The sequence below is a fragment of the Gopherus evgoodei genome, chromosome 9, assembly GCF_007399415.2.
Source record: "Gopherus evgoodei ecotype Sinaloan lineage chromosome 9, rGopEvg1_v1.p, whole genome shotgun sequence".
In the NCBI taxonomy this organism is placed as follows: Eukaryota; Metazoa; Chordata; order Testudines; family Testudinidae; genus Gopherus; species Gopherus evgoodei.
The window spans coordinates 34,776,288-34,799,226 of NC_044330.1; the positions used below are offsets into that span (position 1 = coordinate 34,776,288).

A 22,939-nucleotide genomic window follows, 5' to 3' on the forward strand; every position below is an offset into this window, starting at 1 on the left:
CGCGGCATGGAGCACTGCAGATCCGAAAGCCGCATCCTCTCTAGACTGCTGGACCAGTGCGTAGTGGGAAGCAAAGGTGTGGACCGATGACCAGGTCGCTGCCCGACAGATTTCCTGGATGGGCACACGGGCGAGGAAAGCCAGCGACAACGCCTGCGCCCTGGTAGAGTGCGCAGTCACACGGCCCGTAGGAACATGGGCCAGCTCATAGCAGGTCCTGATACAGGAAGTAACCCATGAGGATAACCTCTGTGAGGAGATAGGAAGCCCCTTCATGCGGTCCGCTACTGCCACGAAAAGTTGGGGGGATTTGCGGAACGGTTTGGTCCTCTCCACATAGAACGCGAGAGCCCTACGGACATCAAGCGAGTGGAGCTGCTGCTCCCTGCCGGAAGAGTGAGGTTTCGGGAAAAAAACCGGGAGGAATATCTCTTGGTTGATGTGGAAGGTCGAGACTACCTTGGGGAGAAAGGCAGGGTGTGGCCTCAGCTGTACCTTATCTTTGTGGAAGACTGTATACGGGGGGTCTACCACAAGAGCCCGGAGTTCCGACACCCGCCTAGCTGAGGTGATAGCTACTAAAAAGGCAGTCTTCCAAGAGAGATAAAGTAGGGAGCAAGTAGCTAACGGCTTGAAGGGGGGCCCCATGAGCCGAGACAACACCAGGTTAAGATCCCATGTTGGAGCAGGGAGTCGGACGTTAGGGTATAAACGTTCCAGCCCCTTAAGGAATCTAGACACCATCGGGTGAGAAAAAACGGAGCGGCCATCCCCACCTGGGTGAAAGGTGGAGATAGCTGCCAGGTGGACCCGCAACGACGATATCGCTAGACCCTGTTGTTTGAGGGACCAAACATAGTCTAAGATAATGGCCACCGAAACTTCCATAGGGCGGAGACCTTTCTCCACGCACCAACAGGAGAAACGCTTCCACTTGGCCGAGTATGTCGCTCTCGTGGAAGGCTTCCTGCTGCCCAAAAGCACCTCCCATACCGGTGTGGAGCAGCGCAGTTCAGAACCGGTCAGCCACGCAGGAACCATGCCGCTAGGTGCAGCAACTGCAGGTCCGGGTGACAGAGAGTCCCGTTCTCCTGGGTAATCAGGTCCGGGTGAAGGGGTAGGGGGACTGGGTCGGCTATGGCCAGGTCCAGCAGCATCGGGTACCAATGTTGCCTGGGCCACGCCGGGGCTACCATGATCACGCGAGCCCTGTCCCTGCGCACCTTCAGAAGGACCCTGTGGACCAGAGGGAAAGGGGGAAACGCGTAGTACAAGTGGGTCGTCCACAGAATAAGGAAGGCATCTGCTAGAGACCCGGGCTCCCTGCCCTGAAAGGAGCAGAACGCCTGGCACTTCTTGTTCCCCCTGGACGCGAAGAGGTCCACCCGGGGATAACCCCACCTCTGGAAGACGGAGAGGGCGACGTCCGGGCGAAGGGACCACTCGTGCGATAGGAAGGATCTGCTCAGGCGATCCGCCAGCGTGTTCCGTACTCCGGGGAGGAAGGAAGCCGTGAGGTGAATGGAGTGGGCTACACAAAAGTCCCAGAGTCGCATCGCCTCGTGACATAGGGGAGAGGATCTGGTGCCGCCCTGCTTGTTGATATAGTACATGGTCGTCGTGTTGTCGGTAAACACCGCGACACAACGACCTTGAAGCTGGTGACAGAACGTTTGACAAGCAAGGCGGACCGCTCTCAACTCCCGCATGTTGATGTGCAACCTCACGTCCTGCGGGGACCACAGGCCCTGCGTTCTCAGGGTTCCCAGGTGGGCCCCCCAGCCAAGATCTGAGGCATCCGTTGTCAGGGACACCGAGGGCTGAGGCGGGTGGAAAGGGAGCCCCGCACACACTACCGACTGGTCTAGCCACCAGTCGAGAGAATCTAACACCCCCTGGGGGATTGTGATCAGCATGTCTAGCGGCTGCCTTGCCGGCCGGTAATGTTCGATGAGCCACAACTGGAGGGGCCTCATGCGGAGCCGAGCATAACCGGTCACAAACGTGCATGCTGCCATGTGGCCTAACAGGGTTAGACATGTCCGTACTGATGTCAAGGGGGCTGCCCGCAATCGGTGAACGATCGCCGACAATGCCTGGAACCTCGGCATCGGCAGAAGAGCCCTGGCGACGGTGGCGTCCAGGACGGCCCCGATGAACTCCACCCTCTGCGTGGGGATCAGGGTGGACTTGTCCATGTTGATCATGAGGCCCAAGGTAGCAAACAGGACGGTGATCACGCGGACGTGGCTGCAAACTTGCAGTTCTGACATGCCCCGAATTAACCAATCGTCTAGGTAAGGGAACACGTGGATACGACTGCGCCGAAGATGTGCCACAACGACTGCCATGCATTTTGTAAAAACCCTCGGGGCCGTAGAAAGGCCAAATGGGAGGACTGCAAATTGGTAGTGAAGGGGGCCCACCACGAAACGAAGGAAACGTCTGTGGTGTGGCCAAATGGCAATGTGAAAATAAGCGTCCTGCATGTCGAGGGCGGCGTACCAGTCTCCCGGATCCAGGGATGGGATAATGGTCCCCAGGGATACCATGCGGAACTTCAACTTCACCAGGTATTTGTTGAGCTCTCGCAGGTCGAGGATAGGCCTGAGGCCTCCCTTGGCCTTGGGGATCAGAAAGTAGCGGGAATAAAACCCCTTGCCTTTCTCGTTTTCCGGAACCGCCTCTATAGCTCCTTTGTTGAGGAGCGTCTGTACCTCCTGTCGAAGGAATTGCTCGTGAGAGGGGTCCCTGAAGAGGGACGAGGAAGGGGGGCGGGAAGGAGGAAACGATGTAAACTGCAGGCGGTATCCCGTCTGCACCGTACGCAAGACCCAGCGGTCCGATGTCATTTGGGTCCACGCCGGAAGGAAAAACGAAAGGCGGTTGGAAAACGGGGGGGAAGGATCTGTGGAGGAAACTGTTACTGCGCCCTCGGGCGCACCTTCAAAATGAAGGCTTGGGTCCAGGCGGGGGCTTAGAGGAGCTTTGATTCTGCCCCCCTTGGTTCCCCAAATGCCTACGCCTTCCATTCCTGCCACGGCGCCTATTGAGGTCCTGCCGTTGGCGGAACTGGGGATATGGCCTGCGCTGCTGTTGCTGCTGTGGCCGGAAGGGTCTGCGTTGCGTTCCCGGCGTGTGCATCCCTAGGGAGCGCATAATGACCCGATTGTCCTTGAGACTCTTAAGTCTTGGGTCTGTCTTTTCCGAAAACAGGCCCTGGCCTTCGAACGGGAGGTCCTGGATGGTATGTTGGAGTTCCGGTGGAAGGCCAGAGACCTGAAGCCAGGAGATACGGCGCATCGTTACCCCCGAGGTGAGGGTGCGGGCAGCCGAGTCTGCAGCATCCAAAGAAGCTTGCAACGATGTTCATGCAACCTTCTTGCCCTCGTCTAGGATGGCCGCAAATTCCTGGCGGGCGTCTTGCGGCAGCAGCTCTTTAAATTTGTCCGCTGCCACCCACGAGTTAAACGCGTACCTACTGAGCAGGGCTTGTTGGTTCGAAACCCTGAGCTGCAGGGCCCCAGCCGAGTAGACTTTGCGTCCAAGGAGGTCCATACGCCTGGCCTCCCTGGATTTGGGGGCTGGAGCTTCCTGTCCATGACGCTCCCTGTCATTCACCGACTGCACCACCAGGGAACACGGTGTCGGGTGGACATGGAGGTACTCGTAGCCTTTGGAGGGGGCCACCCCTCGCCGTAGGGGGGATGGAGGCCGGCGACTGCCAGATTGTGTTGGCGTTGGCCTGGATCGTCCTAATGAAGGGTAGGGCGACCCTGGTGGGAGCATCCGACGAGAGGATGGTGACAATCGGATCCCCGATCTCAGAGACCTCCTCGGCTTGTAGGCTCAGATTCTGAGCTACTCGCCTAAGGAGGTCTTGGTGCGCCCTGAGATCCAGCGGGGGGGGGGGCTACTGGAGGAGGTGCCAGCCACCGCTTCATCAGGGGAGGAGGATGAGGAGACCCCCGGCAAGAAATTGTCCAATGGGGGGTCCCCCTCGGCCCTCGCCTCTGTCTCAGGAGCCAGAGCGGAGTCTTGCTGCTTGGACCCTTCCTCTCCATCCGGGGAGGGAGGGGGGCGAGACAACGAGGCTTCCGGCACCTGTGCTCCGCTGTCGCAGGCCTAGCAGGAAGCTGTTGGGGGCCCTGGGCTTGATGGTATGCCCATGGGGTCCAAAACCCCCACTGCTGCGGGCCTTGATCCTGTTGCGGCGGGTCTTGGAAGAGCGCCGCCTGCCGGTCGGTGCCTAGTGCATACCCGCTGTCTGTCTGCGAAGATACTGACGGCTGCCTAGAAGGCCACGGCGGGGCCGACCCTGGCTGGTAAGGGTCTGCGCGAGTCGGCAGCGAAGATCTCGGTGCCGGGGATCGGTACCGGGAGTCATAGCGGTGCTGGGATCGGGACCGGGACCGGGTTCTGTCTCGGTGCCGGGATCTGGACCGGTACCGGCCGCCGCTTCGGTGCCGGGATCGGGACCGGGACCTGCCACCGACGCGGTGCCGGGAGGTCGACCGGTGCGGTGAGTGACGGCGGGACTGGCTCCTGGAGTCACGGTGCCGGTATCGGCGGCTGGAGTCCGACCGCGACCGTCTGGACGTCGATCGGTGCTGCGAGTGCGACCGGTACCGCCGAGGGGAGCGGTGCCGGGACTGTGAGCGGCAGTGAGATCTTGATCTGCCGTGGCGTCGGGACCGGGATCGCGAGCGCGAGTCCCGAGACGGTGCCGACATCATGGGCTTGCCTCTAGATGCGACCCGCACCGGAGGTACCGGGGGTGGCGGCTGAGTAGGCTCCGTTAAGGCAATAAGGTCCCGTGCCGAGGCAAAGGTCTCCGGCGTGGATGGGACCAATAGCTCAACCCCAGATCTTATGGGGGAGCTTGGCGGCACCGGACTCGACGGACCCGCCGGGCCCGGAGTCGACGGTGCCGGCGGCGCCGCGGCCGATGTTGAGGCCGGGCGCTCCAGTCGGGTCTGCCTGGCTGGAGTAGCAGACGCTGACTGTCTCGGCTCTGCACCCGGTGTCGGAGAAGGTCGGTGCCGGGGAGTCTTCCTGGTGCCGGTGCGATCCGGTGCCGGCGCCGAGATCACGGCCTGCGAAGCCGCCGGGTCAAGTGCCGCCTCCTTAAGGAGAGTCCTGAGTCTTTGGTCTCTCTCCTTTTTTGTCCTGGGCTTGAAAGCCTTGCAGATGCGGCACTTGTCCGATCTGTGCGATTCCCCCAGGCACTTCAGGCACGCGTCGTGGGGGTCGCTGGTAGGCATAGGCTTCTTACAGGCCGCACACTGCTTGAAGCCCGGCGAACCAGGCATGAGCCCGGTGCCGGGTGCCGGAAAGGGCTACAGCCCCCGGCGAACAACTATCTACAACACTATTTACACCTAATTACTTATTAACTACACTTAACGATCTAACTAACAACTATAACAATAATGAGAGTTAACAAGGAGAGCTAGGGACGTGGAGGACAGCTATGCCACGCTCCACAGTTCCAACGACCGACACGGCGGTAAGAAGGAACTGAGGAGCGGGTGGGCCGGCAGGGGTATATATCGAGCGCCATGGCGCCACTCCAGGGGGCGACCTGCCGGCCCACTGGAGTTGCTAGGGTAAAAAGTTTCTGAGGAACGTGCACGCGCGGCGCGCACACCTAACTGGAATGGATGTGAGCAATCACTCGAAGAAGAACTAATCTATTCGAGCTTTTTAGTGAAGAATAAACAGACATACTTAAAAATAAGTTATCAGCCCTTTTTAATAGAAGGAGAAAGTAAAAGCAGTATTAAATCATGGTATCATAGAAGACACCGTAAAGGGCCGCTATAGGTCGTCTAGTCCAGTCCCTTGCACTCAAGGCAGGACTGAGTAATAACTAGACAATTCCTGACAGGTGTTTGCCTAACTTGTTCTTGAAAACCTCTAATGATGGAGATTCTACAACTTCCTTAAGCATATTTAACTACAGAGAAACAGATGAAAATTATGAGAGAAGCAGGATCAACAGTAAGTTATTATGTTACTTGTGGCAAGGCCAGAGAAGTGCATCAAGAATCTAGAACTTGGGGAGTATATAGAATTACATTCCAAAAACCTATATTAAAAGAATGTTACAGTTGCAAAATCAAGCTCTCCAAATTTCGGGAATGCCAGAATTGAGGTTGCCAGCAAGGTGAGTTTTGGAAGCACAAAGAGAGAATCTCCCTGATGTCAGTTCCAGTGCCTGGTTCCACAGCAGCCTCTGGCAGCTGATAGGAGCAGGGGAAATTTCTGCTCAGCCCCAGGAGCCCCAGGCTGGAGCATGTTCTGTGAGGATGGTGCAATCTGGTTACAAATAGGAGCTGTGAGGTGATGGCTTAACCTATAGGCAGAACTTTGTGGTAGGTGTCAGTGGCTCAGTAAGGGAGGCGGGGCTTTGACACCCAGTTCTGTGGAAATCTGGCAGATTATGGGAGACAGAAGAGAAATAATAGCAAGAGCACCTGGTGGCATGGGGTTGCTGTACTGTGATTTTTGTATCAGCGGCCATATATGTGTGCCTGCTTGTGTGTGCAAGAGGTGTGCCAGCGGCACTGCCTGGAGGCAGAACGTGTCTAGGAGCACTGCAGGGATCACACTGAGGAGCAGCTCCTATGCCTCCATTTTGTTGGTCCAGCATGTGATCTTCCAAGGTCAGGCTGCCAGGATTGTTTGTTTGTTTGTGCAGCACCTAGCACAATGGGGCCTCAATCCTGACTGGGTCCTCCTGGTCCTATATATGTATTTTATGGGAAGCATTAGGGATTACCAAGACCAGGACTTGCCTTAGAAATGAAAAATCCCGAGGTCTCTTTTTTTCAGAGGAATCTTTTTAGTTTTGAAATTATGGCAAGTGTTTGAATCAGATCAAACAGAAATCAGACAGATGAGAATGATTTCTTACATTTAAATCCCAGATTGCTCTTAATTGAGATCACAGAACCATTCAACACTTTATTGATTAAGCATCTTCGTGGACATGAGTCCCATGGTATGAAAGCATCCAAAACTGGACCCAGTGCCTTCCAGCACAAAACCTTTGGGGTCACCACCGTCTGCCATTGCCACGTGATTTCAGAGGGGAAGCTGATTGCATCCCTCAACAGCTGCTACAGGAGGTGGAGGTTGTGAATCAGCTTTCCTCCCACTCTAACTTCTGAATAGCCCCAGTTGAGGAAAGGGAAAATGGTACAGTCCTCTGAGATTCTACCTGCCCAGCCCCACTACAGATGATATTTTTGTCCCTCTTCCTTCTAACAGCTCCCTGGGGGTTCCTGAAACCTCTGGTCCACTGCAGGCAAATATAATGTCTATGGATGGGCTGAGACAGGGAAATATTCTTTTGAAAGAGCATCCCTTCAGCGTCTCTGTATCCTTTTGCTCCAGTGTCTCAGAAGGTCACAATTTGGCAGCTGTTATTTAGTTGCTTTTACTAAAAGATAATTTTAGAAGGAAGGTTTCCTTTTTCTTGATTACTTACAATATCCTCCTTCACTAGAAACCCAGTAATATAGTACACGGTTTGAATTCTCTGAGTAATAGAATATACTTGAATTCACTCACACACACTCTTTCTTATATACACACACACACAGAGTCAGTACAGCCACAGTTAGCTTACAGGATTTTTTCATTGGTGGAATTCTAAGCAGTGTATGGTAAATGGATGCATCCCTGCATGGGTCTGATGTGGAAGTACACAAACATAACACAGAGAATTGTTTGCAGGTATATTGAGATTGATGTTTGGTGTTTGGTGAGGGCTTCAAGCTTCAGAAGTGGAGCAGAGTAAGAAGAGGATCTGTTGAAAATATTCCAGTTGCCAGATATGTATATATTTTAAACCAGAAATTTAGGGAAAAATATTGAGTCCTTGGACAGTTTTTAACTTGTCTAACGAGTACTTGGCACAGATAACAGTATCACTAACGTTGGCTTTGTGCATGACAGGCAAATTGCACATCAGAATGAACTTTTCCTGAACTATTTTTCTTAAGTACTATATTCAACACACTTGTCCTTTCCCTGAGTGTCAGACAATGCATCTTCCATTTTGTTCCACTTTCGTTTCACTAAATAACACTTATATGTGAACAATATAAGAAAAATCTCAATCCCCATTACTGTGTACTGTCGCTTCAAATGTGTGAAATCCTTAATACTGTAATATAAGACCAGTTTAACTGAGTACCTGTGTCTTATTAAGGCATGCCAGATCTATGAGCCTATCACCAAGATGCAATACTGAAAGGGCATAGTTCTACCCAGGATACCTGTTTTTTGAATACTCTATTATGTCTACTACTCAATTATGGGGAGCAAGTTTCCCTGCCTGGGTAAACAGATATGCCCTAGTGCTGCTTGAGCTAGTGCTGTAAAAATAGCAAGGTGAACATTGTAGCACCAGCTGTGCCATGAGCTAGCCCCCTGCGTATGATGGACGCAGCTAGCCCATGCAGCCGCCTGTGCTACAACATCCACATAGCTATTTTAGCTGCTATCTTGAGCAGAGCTAGTGCCTGTCTGTCTACCCAGGCTAAGAGGCTGTGGTGTAGATGTACCCTATGAGGCCTGATCTTGGAAGTTGATGAATACCTCCAGCATATTGCAGGAGGTATTCAGAACCGTTTGAGGGTTACCCTGTCTCCCTGAAGGCCAGTATAATATACTGCATCCCTGGCACCCTTCAAGGCAGGACTGAAGGAGTTTTTTGTTTTTCTTTCTTACGGCTGAGCTGTCTGGACAACATGCATTTTGTGGGGAGGGACTGGGATTTGCCTTTTGACCCTTCACCTATGAATCATATAATCATAGAATATCAGGGTTGGAAGGGACCTCAGGAGGTCATCTAGTCTAATCCCCTGCTCAAAGCAGGACCAATTCCCAACTAAATCATCTCAGCCAGGGCTTTGTCAAGGCTGACCTTAAAAACCTCTAAGGAAGGAGATTCTATCACCTCCCTAGGTAACCCATTCCAGTGCTTTACCACCCTCCTAGTGAAAAAGTTTTTCCTAATATCCAACCTAAACCTCTCCCACTGCAATTTGAGACCATTACTCCCTGTTCTGTCATCAGGTACCACTGAGAACAGTCTAGATCCATCCTCTTTGGAACCCCCTTTAGGTAGTTGAAAGCAGCTATCAAATCCCTCCTCATTCTTCTTTTCTACAGACTAAATAATCCCAGTTTCCTCAGCCTGTCCTTATAAATCATGTGCTCCAGCCCCCTAATCATTTTTGTTGCCCTCTGCTGGACTCTTTCTAATTTTTCCACATCCTTCTTGTAGTGTGGGGCCCAAAACTGGACACAGTACTCCAGATGAGTCCTCACCAATGCCAAATAGAGGGGAATGATCACGTCCCTTGATCTGCTGGCACTGCTCCTACAAATACAGCCCAAAATGCTGTTAGCTTTCTTGGCAACAAGGGTATACTGTTGACTCATATCCATCTTCTTGCCCGCTGTAACCTCTAGGTTCTTTTCTGCAGAACTACTGCCTAGCCACTTGGTCCCTAGTCTGTAGCAGTGCATGGGATTCTTCCATCCTAAGTGCAGGACTCTGCAATTGTCCTTGTTGAACCTCATCACATTTCTTTTGGCCCAATCATCTAATTTGTCTAGGTCCCTCTGTATCCTATCTCTACCCTCCAGCGTATCTATCACTCCTCCCAGTTTAGTGTCATCTGCAAACTTGCTGAGGGTGCAATCCACACCATCCTCCAGATTATTAATGAAGTTAGTGAACAGCCCCAGGACCGACCCTTGGAGCACTCTGCTTGATACCGGCTGCCAACTAGACATGGAGCCATTGATCACTACCCGTTGAGCCCTATAGAATGCCAGCAATGCCCTTCTGCTATGTACATCGGCCAAACTGGACAGTCTCTATGGAAAAGGATAAATGGACACAAATCAGATATTAGGAATGGCAATATACAAAAACCTGTAGGAGAACACTTCAACCTCCCTGGCCACACAATAGCAGATCTTAAGGTGGCCATACTGCAGCAAAAAAGCTTCAGGACCAGACTTCAAAGAGAAACTGCTGAGCTTCAGTTCATCTGCAAATTTGACACCATCAGCTCAGGATTAAACAAAGACTGTGAATGGCTTGCCAACTACAAAACCAGTTTCTCCTCCCTTGGTTTTCACACCTCAACTGCTAGAACAGGGCCTCATTCTCCCTGATTGAACTAACCTTATTATTTCTAGCTTGCTTCTTGCTTGCATATGTATACCTGCCCCTGGAAATTTCCACTACATGCATCTGATGAAGTGGGTATTCACCCATGAAAGCTCATGCTCCTAAATGTCTGATAGTCTATAAGGTGCCACAGGATTCTTTGCTGCTATCATAGAATATTAGGGTTGGAAGGGACCTCAGGATGTCATCTAGTCCAACCCCCTGCTCAAAGCAGGACCAATCATCAGATTTTTACCCCAGTTCCCCAAATGGCCCCCTCAAGGATTGAACTCACAACCTTGGCTTTAGCAGGCCAATGCTCAAACCACTGAGCTATCTGTCCCCCCCCCCCCCATGATCTAGCCAGCTTTCTGTCCACTTTATAATTCATTCATCCAGCACATACTTCTTTAACTTGCTGGCTACCTTACTGTGGGAGACCGTATCAAAAGCTTTGCTAAAGTCAAGGAATAACACGTTCATTGCTTTCCCCTCATCCACAGAGCCAGTTATCTCATCATAGAAGGCAGTTAGGTTAGTCAGGCAAGGCTTGCCCTTGGTGAATCCATGCTGACTGTTCCTGATCACTTTCCTCTCCTCTAAGTGCTTCAAAATTGATTCCTTGAGGACCTGCTCCACGATTTTTCCAGGGACTGAGGTGAGGTTGACTGGCCTGTAGTTCCCTGGATCCTCCTCCATCCCTTTTTTTAAAGATGGGCACTACTCATAGACTCATAGACTCTAGGACTGGAAGGGACCTCGAGAGGTCATCGAGTCCAGTCCCCTGCCCTCATGGCAGGACCAAATACTGTCTAGACCATCCCTGATAGACATTTATCTAACCTACTCTTAAATATCTCCAGTGATGGAGATTCCACAACTTCCCTAGGCAATCTATTCCAGTGTTTAACTACTACATTAACCTTTTTCCAGTCATTTGGTACCTGCCCCGATTGCCATGAGTTTTCAAAGATAATGGCCAATGGCTCTGCAATCACATCAGCCAACTCCTTTAGCACCCTCGGATGCAGTGCATCCAGCCCTATGGACTTGTGCTCGTCCAGCTTTTCTAAATAGTCCCGAACCACTTCTTTCTCCACAGAGGGCTGGTCACCTCCTCTCCATACTGTGCTGCCCAGTGCAGCAGCCTGGACGCTGACCTTTTTCGTGAAGACAGAGGCAAAAAAAATCATTGAGTACATTAGCTTTTTCTACATCCTCTGTCACTAGGTTGTCTTCCTCATTCAGTAAGGGGCCCACACTTTCCTTGACCACCTTCTTGTTGCTAACGTACCTGAAGAAACTCTTCCTGTTACTCTTAACATCCCTTGCTAGCTGCAACTCCAAGTGTTATTTGGCCTTCCTGATTTCACTGCTGCATGCCTGAGCAATATTTTTATTCTCCTCCCTGGTCATTTTTCCAATCTTCCACTTCTTGTAAGCTTCTTTTTTGTGTTTAAGATCAGCAAGGATTTCACTGTTAAGCCAAGCTGGTCGTCTGCCATATTTACTGTTCTTCCTATACATTAGGATGGTTTGTTTCTGCAACCTCAATAAGGCTTCTTTAAAATACAGTCAGCTCTCCTGGACTCATTTCCCCCTCATGTTGCTCTCCCTGGGGATCTTGCCTGTCAGTTCCCTCAGGGAGTCAAAGTCTGCTTTTCTGAAAACCAGGGTCCGTATTCTGCTGCTCTCCTTTCTTCCTTGTGTCAGTATCCTGAACTCGACTGTCTCATGGTCACTGCCTCCCAGGTTCCCATCCACTTTTACTTCCCCTACTAATTCTTCCCTATTTGTGAGCAGCAGGTCAAGAAGAGCTCTGCCCCTGGCTGGTTCCTACAGCACTTGCACCAGAAAATTGTCCCCTACACTTTCCAGAAACTTCCTGGATTGTCTGTGCACTGCTGTATTGATCTCCCAGCAGATATCGGGTGATTGAAGTCTTCCATGAAAACCAGGGCCTGTGATCTAGTAACTTCTGTTAGTTGCCAGAAGAAAGCCTCGTCCACCTCATCCCCCTGGTCTGGCGGTCTATAGCGGAGTCCCACCACAACATCATCCTTGTTGCTCACACTTCTAAACTTAATCCAGAGACTCTCAGGTTTTTCTGCAGTTTCATACTGGAGCTCTGAGCAATCATATTGCTCTCTTACATACAATGCAACTCCTCCACCTTTTCTGCCCTGCCTGTCCTTCCTAAACAGTTTATATCCATCCATGACAGTACTCTGTTATTCCTGATCACATCATAATTTCTTGACTGTGTCAGGACTTCCAGTTCTCCCTCCTTGTTTCCCAGGCTTCTTGCATTTGTGTATAGGCACTTAGATAACTCGCTGATCATCCTGCTTTCTCAGAATGAGGCAGGAGCCTTCCCCTCTTGCGCTCTCCTGCTCGTGCTTCCTCCTGGTATCCCACTTACCTCAGGGCTTTGTCTCCTGAGTGCAAAGGCATCCCACCTTTTAGAGCATACATCAGAAGACGCCATGGGCGGCATGAGTAAACTGTATTGAAGTAAACTGTATTTTCCTGCTTGGTCTTCTGAAACCTTCCTTCCTCTGTGAGTAAGGCTCTTTGTGCTAGGCACAGAAGGAGCTAAGCCATTCTTCTTCTTAAAATGAACAGAGAATGAATAACTTGATGTCATTTAAAGAAAACAATTCCAAGTATGGAAAATAAATCCTCACCATCTTGTGTAACAAATTTGGCTGTAATAGAAGTGATAGTTAGTATAGGAGTTGCCATACCATTTTAATTTAAAGATACTAAAACTAGCAGGCATATTCTAAACAATTCTAAAAACATACATCTTCACTCTTATTTACAAAAACTGGAATAAATTAAAGGTTTGTTTTCAAAATACTCATATCATGTATTTAAAAATGTCTTTGTTCTATTTTTCTAGAACAGGACATGAAGATGTCATAGATCACAGTATTCATTGACTTGATGCTGAGCATCTTTGTGTACCAAGTAGCAGTAGTTTTAATCACCAAAGAGGATAGGACAAGGCATTTTTCTGTGGAGGGGACCTTGAATCAGATATTGACATTGGCTACAACTACAACCAGTTGCAAAGTTTATGAAGAGAAATAAGGAACTCCGCAGAGTGACTTGCCTTTTGCTAAAGGTTAGAGTATTCACATGCACATAATAACGGTGCCGTATTTCAAGTCACGCATGTGTTTGGTTGTAGTGGCTTGCCAGCGAGAGAGGAATTAGATAAAAATTCCCAGTTCACAGGAGAAATGATGGAAAGAATACAGACAATTTTTAGCATGCGCTGGAAGTTGTATGAGTCACATCTTCTACAATCCTTTGGAAAAAATGGAGTGTTCAAATCAAACTATTGTAAATGGCATAAAGAAATATATTTCTACTTCCGGAAAAGCATAACATATGAAATATCCTTTATTACTTAAGGTTTAGCAGTGTTCGCTTTTCCATTACCTATTTCATATGTAAAATACAGCATGTGAACCTACTAAATGTTTCAACAGCCTGTTAATAATGTATGCACTTGAAAGAGGCTGAGGCTGCTCTCATTGAAGTCACTGGGGGATTTGGCTATTGACTTAGATGTGTGTAAGATTGGGCTCACTTTAAATCTTGCTGTACCAAAACAAATGGTTTGTCCTTCTGATGCCTCCATCAGTTACATTAATATAGTGGTTCAAAGGAAGGAAAAGAATTCAGCGCAATTGTGTAGTGCTATTCTATTGCAGGAATTTTTTTCTCAACCTAAAGCATAAATACTGGTAGCCCTTTCAAGTGATTAACCTAAATACTGTAACTACTAGTGTTATTCTTGTTCATATTTCTTTAACTAATTGTGTGTGTATATATGTAAAACATTATTTTTATCATGTTTGATGCATGTAAGTACAGAAGAAATTACTATTTTCTCACTTTGCATCAGTTTTCATTGGACTTACTGCTGATTCGCACCAGTGTGAGAGAAGAATCAGATCAGGTATCTAATGCTCTTTTTGAGTCTTGTCAAATTGTGCTTCTCAGTAATATCCCATGATGGTGAATTACACAAGGTGAATATACTGTGCGGGTGGGAAAGTATTTCCTTTTATCCATTTATGTTTTGTGCCTTTTTGAATGAATTACCTTTAAAATGTGGTGTTTTCACCGAAATCTGCGTGAAAGCTGTAAAGGCAAAGAGGCCTGTTTACAATAAGAACAACAACAAAAGAACATAATTGACAATTAAGTGGTGGGTTCTGAATGCAAAAGAGGGAAATATTTATGGGAAAGGAACTGAGATGGAAATTACCCCATACTTGATCTCAGCCCAAAGATTATTTATCTTGGGAAGTTTAAGGAAAAATTGGTTCAGCTATTTCGAGAAACGGGAATGTGGAAGGAAACAGTTTCCCCATATGTTCTGAATGACGTCTGCAGTGCCATGTATCCCAAACGGCTGAAGCTGGAAGCCATTTTAATGCAATATTGAGCTGAATGATTGAGCACATGAAAATCAGAAAATTCAAACCTGTAACATTTCTACCATGGTCGGCCATGTTACATATACAATAGGGAGTATTTTGGATGGATTTGTATATATTTTCCTTCTTACATGACTTCTTAGACATGCCTGTTTGTTACTGTACAACCACTGGAGATTCTGCCAGATTTCCTGCACATGTCGCTACATAGAGCAGCTGCCTCTTTAGCCCTATTCAAAAATCCTCCAAAAAGCCACAGCAGAGTAGTGGTCAGGGGCTGCTCTAACTGTAGGCAAACTAAACAGCAGCAAACTAGGCAGCAGATTTCTCTGAGAAGTTATTTTCTTTTTTTTTTAAATTCTCATGGCTTTGTCTTCTGCTGCTGCTGCAAATGCTGCCCTGTCACTGACACACACACTCCCTTCGACTGCTCCCTGCACAGAGCTGCTCCTCTATACCAGGGGTAGCCCTTCTTCTGCGAGCCTCCAAAACTCTACCAGACAGCCCCACTCACACTTCAGAGCACCTCACCTGCTGCTCCCCAACTGGACCATACAGCCATACCTGCTTTATCATAGAGCTCGGCCTTGATACCACACAGCCATGCTCACTGAATAGCGCTCCACCCACTGTGCCACACAGCTCTGCCCACTGCACATGGCTTCACCCGTAGGGGAAGCACACCGAAGTTTTGCCAACAGTAGGAGATTGTGTTGAGTGGCCACTGGTGCATTCGCATTTCAGGATCATCTGTGGTTTTGGGGAAAATGAAGATGATTCCTTTTGAGGGTCCTTCTAATCCTCCCCACGTTTTATGGTTTGTACACTAAACTTGTTTCCCTCTGCATCTCATCCTGGATGGGATGATCTTATTCTTTGATCTTTGGTCAGTGAATTCAAAGAAGTTGGAAAAAGAAAAATGGTTGTACCAGGGGCGGCTCTATGTTTTTTGCTGCCCCAAGCAGGGCAGTCAGGCAGCCTTCGGTGGTGTTTCTGCGGGTGATCTGCCGGTCCCATGCCTTCGACGTACCCACCGCCAAATTACCGCGGGACCAGGGCCAGCTCCAGGGTTTTTGCTCCCCCAAGCGGCAAAAAATAAAATTAAAAAATGTTGCTATTGGCGGCTGCTCTACCGTGCTGCTTTCTTCTTTGGCGGCAATTCAGCGGCAGGTCCTTCCCTCTGAGAGGGACCGAGGGACCTGCCGCCGAATTGTTGCCGAAGAGCATGATGTGCCGCCCCTTCCCTTTGGTGCCCCAAGCACCTGCTTGCTGAGCTGGTGCCTGGAGCCAGCCCTGTGTGGCACCGGCAGATCTCCCGCAGAAACTCCGCCGAAGGCTGCCTGACTGTCGCCCTCACAGTGACCGGCAGGCTATCCCCCACGGCTTGCTGCCCCAGGCATCCGCTTTCTGTGCTGGTGCCTGGAGCAGCCCCTGGTTGTATTTAATATCTGTATTCTGTAACGATGTGCTTGGGCCAATTTTGTGTATTTAAGTGAGGTGCATGTTATAAAGCACGTGTCTGTGAATCTAAAGGGTAAAGTTTTATTTATTTATCATTTCTTCTATGGGGCTCGTCATTGTAGTAACTTAGAACCTCATAAATACCAATCAGTTTATCCTCATGGGGGAAAAGTATTGTTCCCTGTCTGTCAAGTGGGGATTTGAAGTATAGATAGATGAAATTATTCACTAAAGGTCAAACAGTTAGTCTGTGCCCGAGCTAGGAATATAAACCAGATCATCTAAGTCCCATTCCAGTGCCTCAGCCACAAGCCTCATCCTTCCTCTCAATCATTATTGCTGTTGACATTTTCTGGTTTTCAAAGTAATTCACAGATCTTCCATGCAGGCACACCCAGCTTTCTCACAAGTTTATGTGGAATATTTTCCTGTGGGAAATGTTGTTTTAGACTTTACATTTAGGTACTGTATATAATGAGATAAAGCAGATGGTTAGTGGCAGAGAGGTGTTGGGGGAGGTTGATTGATCAGAACAAACAGAAAATCTAGACAGCTTGTATGTGCTCAGTGAATGTGAGAAAAGTCAATCCTGCTACCCTCCCTGTGACAAATAAGTCAAATTCTTCAGCTTGCAATACGTGCCTGCACAATACTTTTGACATACTCCACCCTCACTTATTTTAGAGTTGACACTTGGCAAAATATATATAAAAAGGTGCCCCCCAGTCAGTGTTCTTATTCTGTCAGTGCCTGCATTTCTTCACATTAGCAAGCAATATCAGTGTCCTCTAACCAGCAAAAACTTGGAAAGGCAAAGCCAGAGACTTTATGTCAGGATCCCACTTAGGAAGTAGAGTTCAGGGCAATAGTTTGGCTGGGACAAAGTGTATATGCAGAAGGCTCATTCTCCTTTTTGTGTTTTCAAAGCTTGACGCAAACCTCATTGAAGTCAATAGAAAGACTCACTTTGACAGCAATGGGCTTTGGATCAGGCTCCAAACGTGAAACTTCTTTACAATGTGCTAATCTTTTGTTAACTGATTTGTGAATTTTAAATGGAACATAATGGATTTTAAGAGAATATAGTGAATAGTTTGTGAACATGCTGAGTTTCACATTTACATTATTATTTTTTTACTAGAAATATGCCTGTGAATACATGATGAACTACTCTGTGGTCAAACTGCTGCTTGGTCTTTTATGTACTATTTATATGAGTACAGTTTGTGCTATGAGCTCTTAATTACTTTACCTTCTCCTCGCTAGTACAATAAAATAAAATAGAACAAAGCTCCAGTAGGACTTGCCTTCTTAACAGTTCTAGCAGTTGTGATTCTCACTGTTCCAAAAAATATAAAGGTTTTATAAGATTTAAAATATTCTCAATGGAAACCATGAACATTTGTGTGGAGAAGAATAAAACTTTTTGTCCTGAAATGTCTGTCATGAAATTGCTTGTTTTGCAGGCATGATTAAGCCACACTATTTTGTAACCTTATTTTTTAATCATAGCCTAATTTAGGTCTCTGAGTGGGTTCACCAAAGCTTGCAGCAAAACACAGAATTATTTGTGAAGATTTTTGCTTTGTATGAAATGTAAATTCAGTATCCTTGCAGCTTTATCTTGAATGTATTTAAACGTGAAAATCTATTTTTTTTCTTTTTTAAAACTTAGATAAAAAATAAAAAATATTTGATATAATACTACATTTTATAGAAATGTACAGTGTACATGATTATTTACAAATGTGTCTAGTACTGGTAACTGTCAGATGGGATAGTGGGCCATTTGCTTGATCTATTATAGTCTTATGTGTGTTATTTTTAAAATTGGACAAAGTAATTTTGCTTTTATTTTTATAATACTTGTTCTTAAGTGTAACTTGCCGACAACAGTGATAGAGGGTAATACTATGTATAAATTATATTTAAATGGTATTGACTACCCCAAAATGTAACTGTCCCAGTTAATAAAAGCTCCATTCAAAATATAATTGAGAAACGTTTCTTGATCTATAAAGATCTAGGTGCATTGATTCTTTCCCATATGCTATATTTAGAATTTTCATTTGGGCTGTATAATGAGTTAGATTTTGGCATGTGAAACAAATAGTAGTCAAAGGCTCATCTTTTTCCTGTAAATCCTGGGTAACAGGATTCTTATTTTTGAATATTTACCCAATGGAGCTAGACACTAAAGCAGAAAGAGCTGGTGTGATTAAACTAAGCTAGATTTATTACTGTGGGTTTTTTAATGGCTCATGTTGTATAAAATTGAAGGAGTAAATGCCCCAGCCCTTTCGCTAACAATAGAAGATGTAGCATTTTGAATAGTTTCTACATATTTTTGGATAATTACTTAAGTAGAAGCACTGGAAGAAACATAAACAAGATCACTCTGGAAAATGCATTAGAATAGTTTTGTTGTTATCTGCTGTGGTCATGCTCTTCTGACCACATTGTGTTCTTGCATTATTATACTCTGTGTATGTCTCAATGTAAGTAAAACTACTGTTTAAAATGTATTTAACAAAAATAATATGAACATAAGAAACTGTGGGTAAGCACCATGGTCCTGTTATCTGGCATGTGGACCTGATCCTATTGACCACACTTGTATGATCAGGTCCATTGGCTTTATTGGGACTGCTAGCATGAGTGAGAGTCGCAGCATTAGACTTTAAGGCAGAGATTTTCAAGAAGCGTAAGGGAGTTAGTTGCCCAAAATATACTGAAATTCAGTGAGAGGCTCCTAACTCCCTTGAAAATCTCAGCATTAATGACTAAAAATACTGTTCTGAGAGGCAAATCTATTGCTGTCAATCAGAAAACTTCATCTGAATGTGTAGAAAAAAATCCATCGTTCTAGGTAAAGAACTCAATTCACAGATGGTAGAAATGAATATCAAAGACTATTATTGATATCACATCTGTTTTTGCTTTTTCTTTGTAGGTTACATATTTGGGTAAGGTGTCCACAACAGGGATGCAATTTTTATCAGGGTGCACAGAAAAACCTGTCATTGAATTATGGAAGAAGCACACACTAGCCAGGGAGGACGTCTTCCCAGCAAATGCCCTTCTGGAAATCCGCCCCTTCCAAGTCTGGCTTCATCACCTGGACCTCAAAGGCGAAGCCACAGTCCACATGGATACCTTTCAGGTGGCACGTATTGCCTACTGCACTGCCGACCACAATGTCAGCCCAAACATCTTTGCTTGGGTTTACAGGGAGATCAACGATGACTTGTCCTATCAGATGGACTGCCATGCTGTAGAGTGTGAGAGCAAGTTGGAGGCTAAGAAGCTGGCTCATGCCATGATGGAGGCCTTTAAGAAGACTTTCCATAGCATGAAGAGTGATGGCCGGATCCACAGGAATAGCTCATCTGAGGAAGTGTCTCACGAATTCGAATCTGATGATGGCTGACTCAACTCATTGATGGTACAGCAAGGGCAGAAATTGCCTAGGGAATAGGAGTTGATAGATGAATAAGCAACAACTGATATCTGGAATTAAAAGACGGCCAAACACTTGGCTGACCAGCTTTTTAAATCAAAAGAGCAAATCAGTACCTAAAGATATGCATCATTAAAGTAATTATGTTACATTGAAATCTGCTGCTGTTGTAAATGTGAGAAAAAGCTTCCCCCCTTGCCCCATTTCACCTCCCCAACCCATGCACCGTCAACTCTTTATAGCCTGGTATAGTTCAGGTGTACAATCTGAAGTTGATTCAGTCCAGTTTGCCTTATGAAATTCATCAAGCAATTTTAATAGTAGATTATCTGGGATTCATAGCTGGGATCTGATGCTGCTATGCAGCAGCAAGTGCAAAAGGGAGCCTCTTGGTTCAGAAAAATGAATCCCTTTAATGTCATATTGCAAAATCCTTTGACCTTACCTATGCTGAAACAGCCGTTCATAAGCTTTTTGAGAAATGGCCTGACATTCTGCAGTTTATTCACATTTCACAGATTTTTAAAAAGATGCTTATATTTACACATTATATCATATGCTATCCTTTATTTTATTCATTTTGTCTATTTTCTTAATTTACCTGCAGCCACTCGTCTCTCACCAAGCACCATTAATTACAATTTCCAGGATACCAAAAAAGGAAAAAAAAAATCCATGATGGCTGGTAATACAATGAACCAGCTCCATTATTTCTGCTGAGAGTTGAGTAACATGTTGCTAAGACCCGTGGTGTTTCACCAGTTGAACTGGGACTTATGATCCTCCTCAGGTCTGAAGTGATATGAACATGGTAGCCTTAATTCCACAGTAGTCTCCATTCACCAACCTAGTACATATAATTTCACATAGCTGGTACTCCTGGGTCACAAAAGCTAGGGGTGTGTTACCATAAATAGCAAAGTGTCTCTGACAATTAAAGTCACTATTCCTTTTAGAGTCAGGTTTGAAATGATTGGTTCGTACTGAAATGATTGAGAAGTTCATTAAGATATCCTGCACTTTTCCTGGTCCACGGACAAAAAGGTTCATAACTTTTGTAAAGGCAGAAAAAAAATCAAATAAAAACAAAACCTTTGGTTCCCTAAATGTTTTTAAGGCCAAGAGCAGATGAATAGTTTGCAGGTAATGCTGCTCCTTGTTCGTAATCATGGTAATGGTAGGGGCACTAGGGCACCTTACAGAAGCCTTAAAAGAAAGCTATGTGTCTGTGTTTTGTGTGTGTATATATACATTGTGTGAGAGAGCATATGTATGCCTGTGTTAAAGCATGTAGATTGAGCATGGAGATATGTTGAGGAGGATCCATGGCTCTTGAAAATATGCTTGTTGCTTTCCAATGTATGTAAACTATTCTCCAGCATAAATACATTCATACTTTAATAAAAAATATGTTTGAGTTAAATAGTTTTAGGCTCTGTTTCCAATGCAAACTCTCTGTTTTTATTTAAAGTACCTTGAGTTCTGTGTTCCACTGATGATAGATGTTTTACAAACACCAATTAAAGGGATTAAAAATTGTTATAGGCTTATTTATATATACACCCTTCCCAAACAGTTAATAGGATTAAAATATTAATATATTTAGATTTAAAACATTACTTTAGTTTCCAAAAGGGATAATGGAAATGTTTATGATTTCCTAAGATCAGTTTTTAACTTTTATTTCAAGGTGTGTAGACACCAGTTCATACTTTCTGCTTTCCAGTAGGTGGCAGAGATTTTTCTCCAGATAATGAGTTTAATTTAAGAGCCCTATTGACTAGAAACAATATCTTGCCTCCACTACCATGGAATGATTCAGGTCTGGCAACAGCATCCAGTATGAAGAACAAACACGCTCAGCAAGTTCCTAGGCTACTTTGGTATTAAATCTTTGAGTGCCTGCTGCAGAGAAATGATCAAGACTACAGAACTCTGAGTCTGGAGGGCCTAAATGTGATTCTCAAAATTGAGATTTCCTTCTCCTCACTATGGCTAGTAAAAAGTTGGGTTAATCTACAGCCTTTATCTTTGCTTAAAAAAATAAATCTGAACTCTGATAGGCAGGTATGTCTCTTTATGGTCAAAGTCAACATTTCTTCAACTTTGGTCAAATTCTGCTCGCTTCCTCAGAGTTGTAGCCTGCATTTTGCTATTTTTGGACATTTGGCAGCCAAAATTCCTGTCATTCAACTTCTCAGATCTGTCTCTGGTCCTTTTCATAGTAACTCCAGGTGTCTCTTTGACAAGATTGAATGGATTCCTCCTGATTTCACCATTACTGATTATATACAGTATCTTACATGTGTGTTGGCAGGAGGCAGGTCCAAAAAGTCAGAGCTTGCAATTTTATAAGGCTATTTAAAGAAATGCATCTCGATTAAACATTATAGAATCTTGATTAAGGACTAAAAAAGTTGCCAAGGCATGGAGCCAGATTTTTACTAAATGGAGACCTGATGAATGTGTGATGGATTTTTGTCTTTTATATCTTGCATCATTCTTATAATGTATTAGAAGAAGGTTGTCAAAGCTAAAAACAAAACTATAAATAATAACTCATATAATTAAATATTTGTATACTCAGAAGGTAGGACTAGAGAACATTGCTGGGGGCTCTGCTGTACCATATAATATCGAGTTTCTGAATTTTCTGGCACTCGTTTGTGTCAAAGTTTAACATCAGTTGTTGTATTTAATAGATTGTTATGGTCCTAAAGGTTCTTATTGGGCCATATGACAATAAAAGTTTTACATGCAAATAAAGGGTAGTAAATAATCCTTAGTATTTATTTATCAATCAGAGGTATGTGCCATTACTATTATTATTGAGGTGTGCACTACGATCATTTTATTGTATTGTAAAATATTCCCAAATTACCTGTACAATAGTGATTTCAAAAGGAAGATAAAGAAACCAATGGACCTGATCCCATTATAGATACAATGTGTACCTTTTAATAAACATAACAGAATGGGATAGAATTAGAGACAAAAATAGTTACTGTTATATTTATATTCACATTCTTACAGCATATTGAAAACCGTTGAACACATTCCCTTCCCCAGATCACCAAGAACTTCTAAGTCAGAGGTTCTCAAACTGGGGGTCGGGACCCCTCGGGGTTGTGAGGTTATTAGGTGGGGGGCCATGAACTGTCAAGGTCCACGCCAAATCCCGCTTTGCCTCCAGCATTTATATTAAAAGGTGTTTTTAATTTTTAAGAGGGGGGCGCACTCAGAGGCTTGCTATGTGAAAGGGGTCACCAGTACAAAAGTTTGAGAATCACTATCTAGGTCTAAGTTACACCAAGGATAAGTTAAAAGGCAGATTCTAAACCTCTACAAACAGTGCTGACTCCA

At 45.8% G+C, this 22,939-nt stretch overlaps 1 protein-coding gene across 1 annotated transcript in view; it reads left to right on the forward strand.

The window, feature by feature from the left end:
• PID1 (phosphotyrosine interaction domain containing 1) overlaps positions 1-20,999 on the forward strand; it is a 164,229-nt gene extending 143,230 nt beyond the window's left edge. The window contains exon 3 of the mRNA XM_030575889.1: positions 19,070-20,999. Within this exon, the coding sequence (XP_030431749.1) occupies positions 19,070-19,546 (477 nt within the window). The 3' untranslated portion in view covers positions 19,547-20,999. The remainder of the gene's footprint in view (positions 1-19,069) is intronic.
• Positions 21,000-22,939: the final 1,940 nt, after the last annotated feature.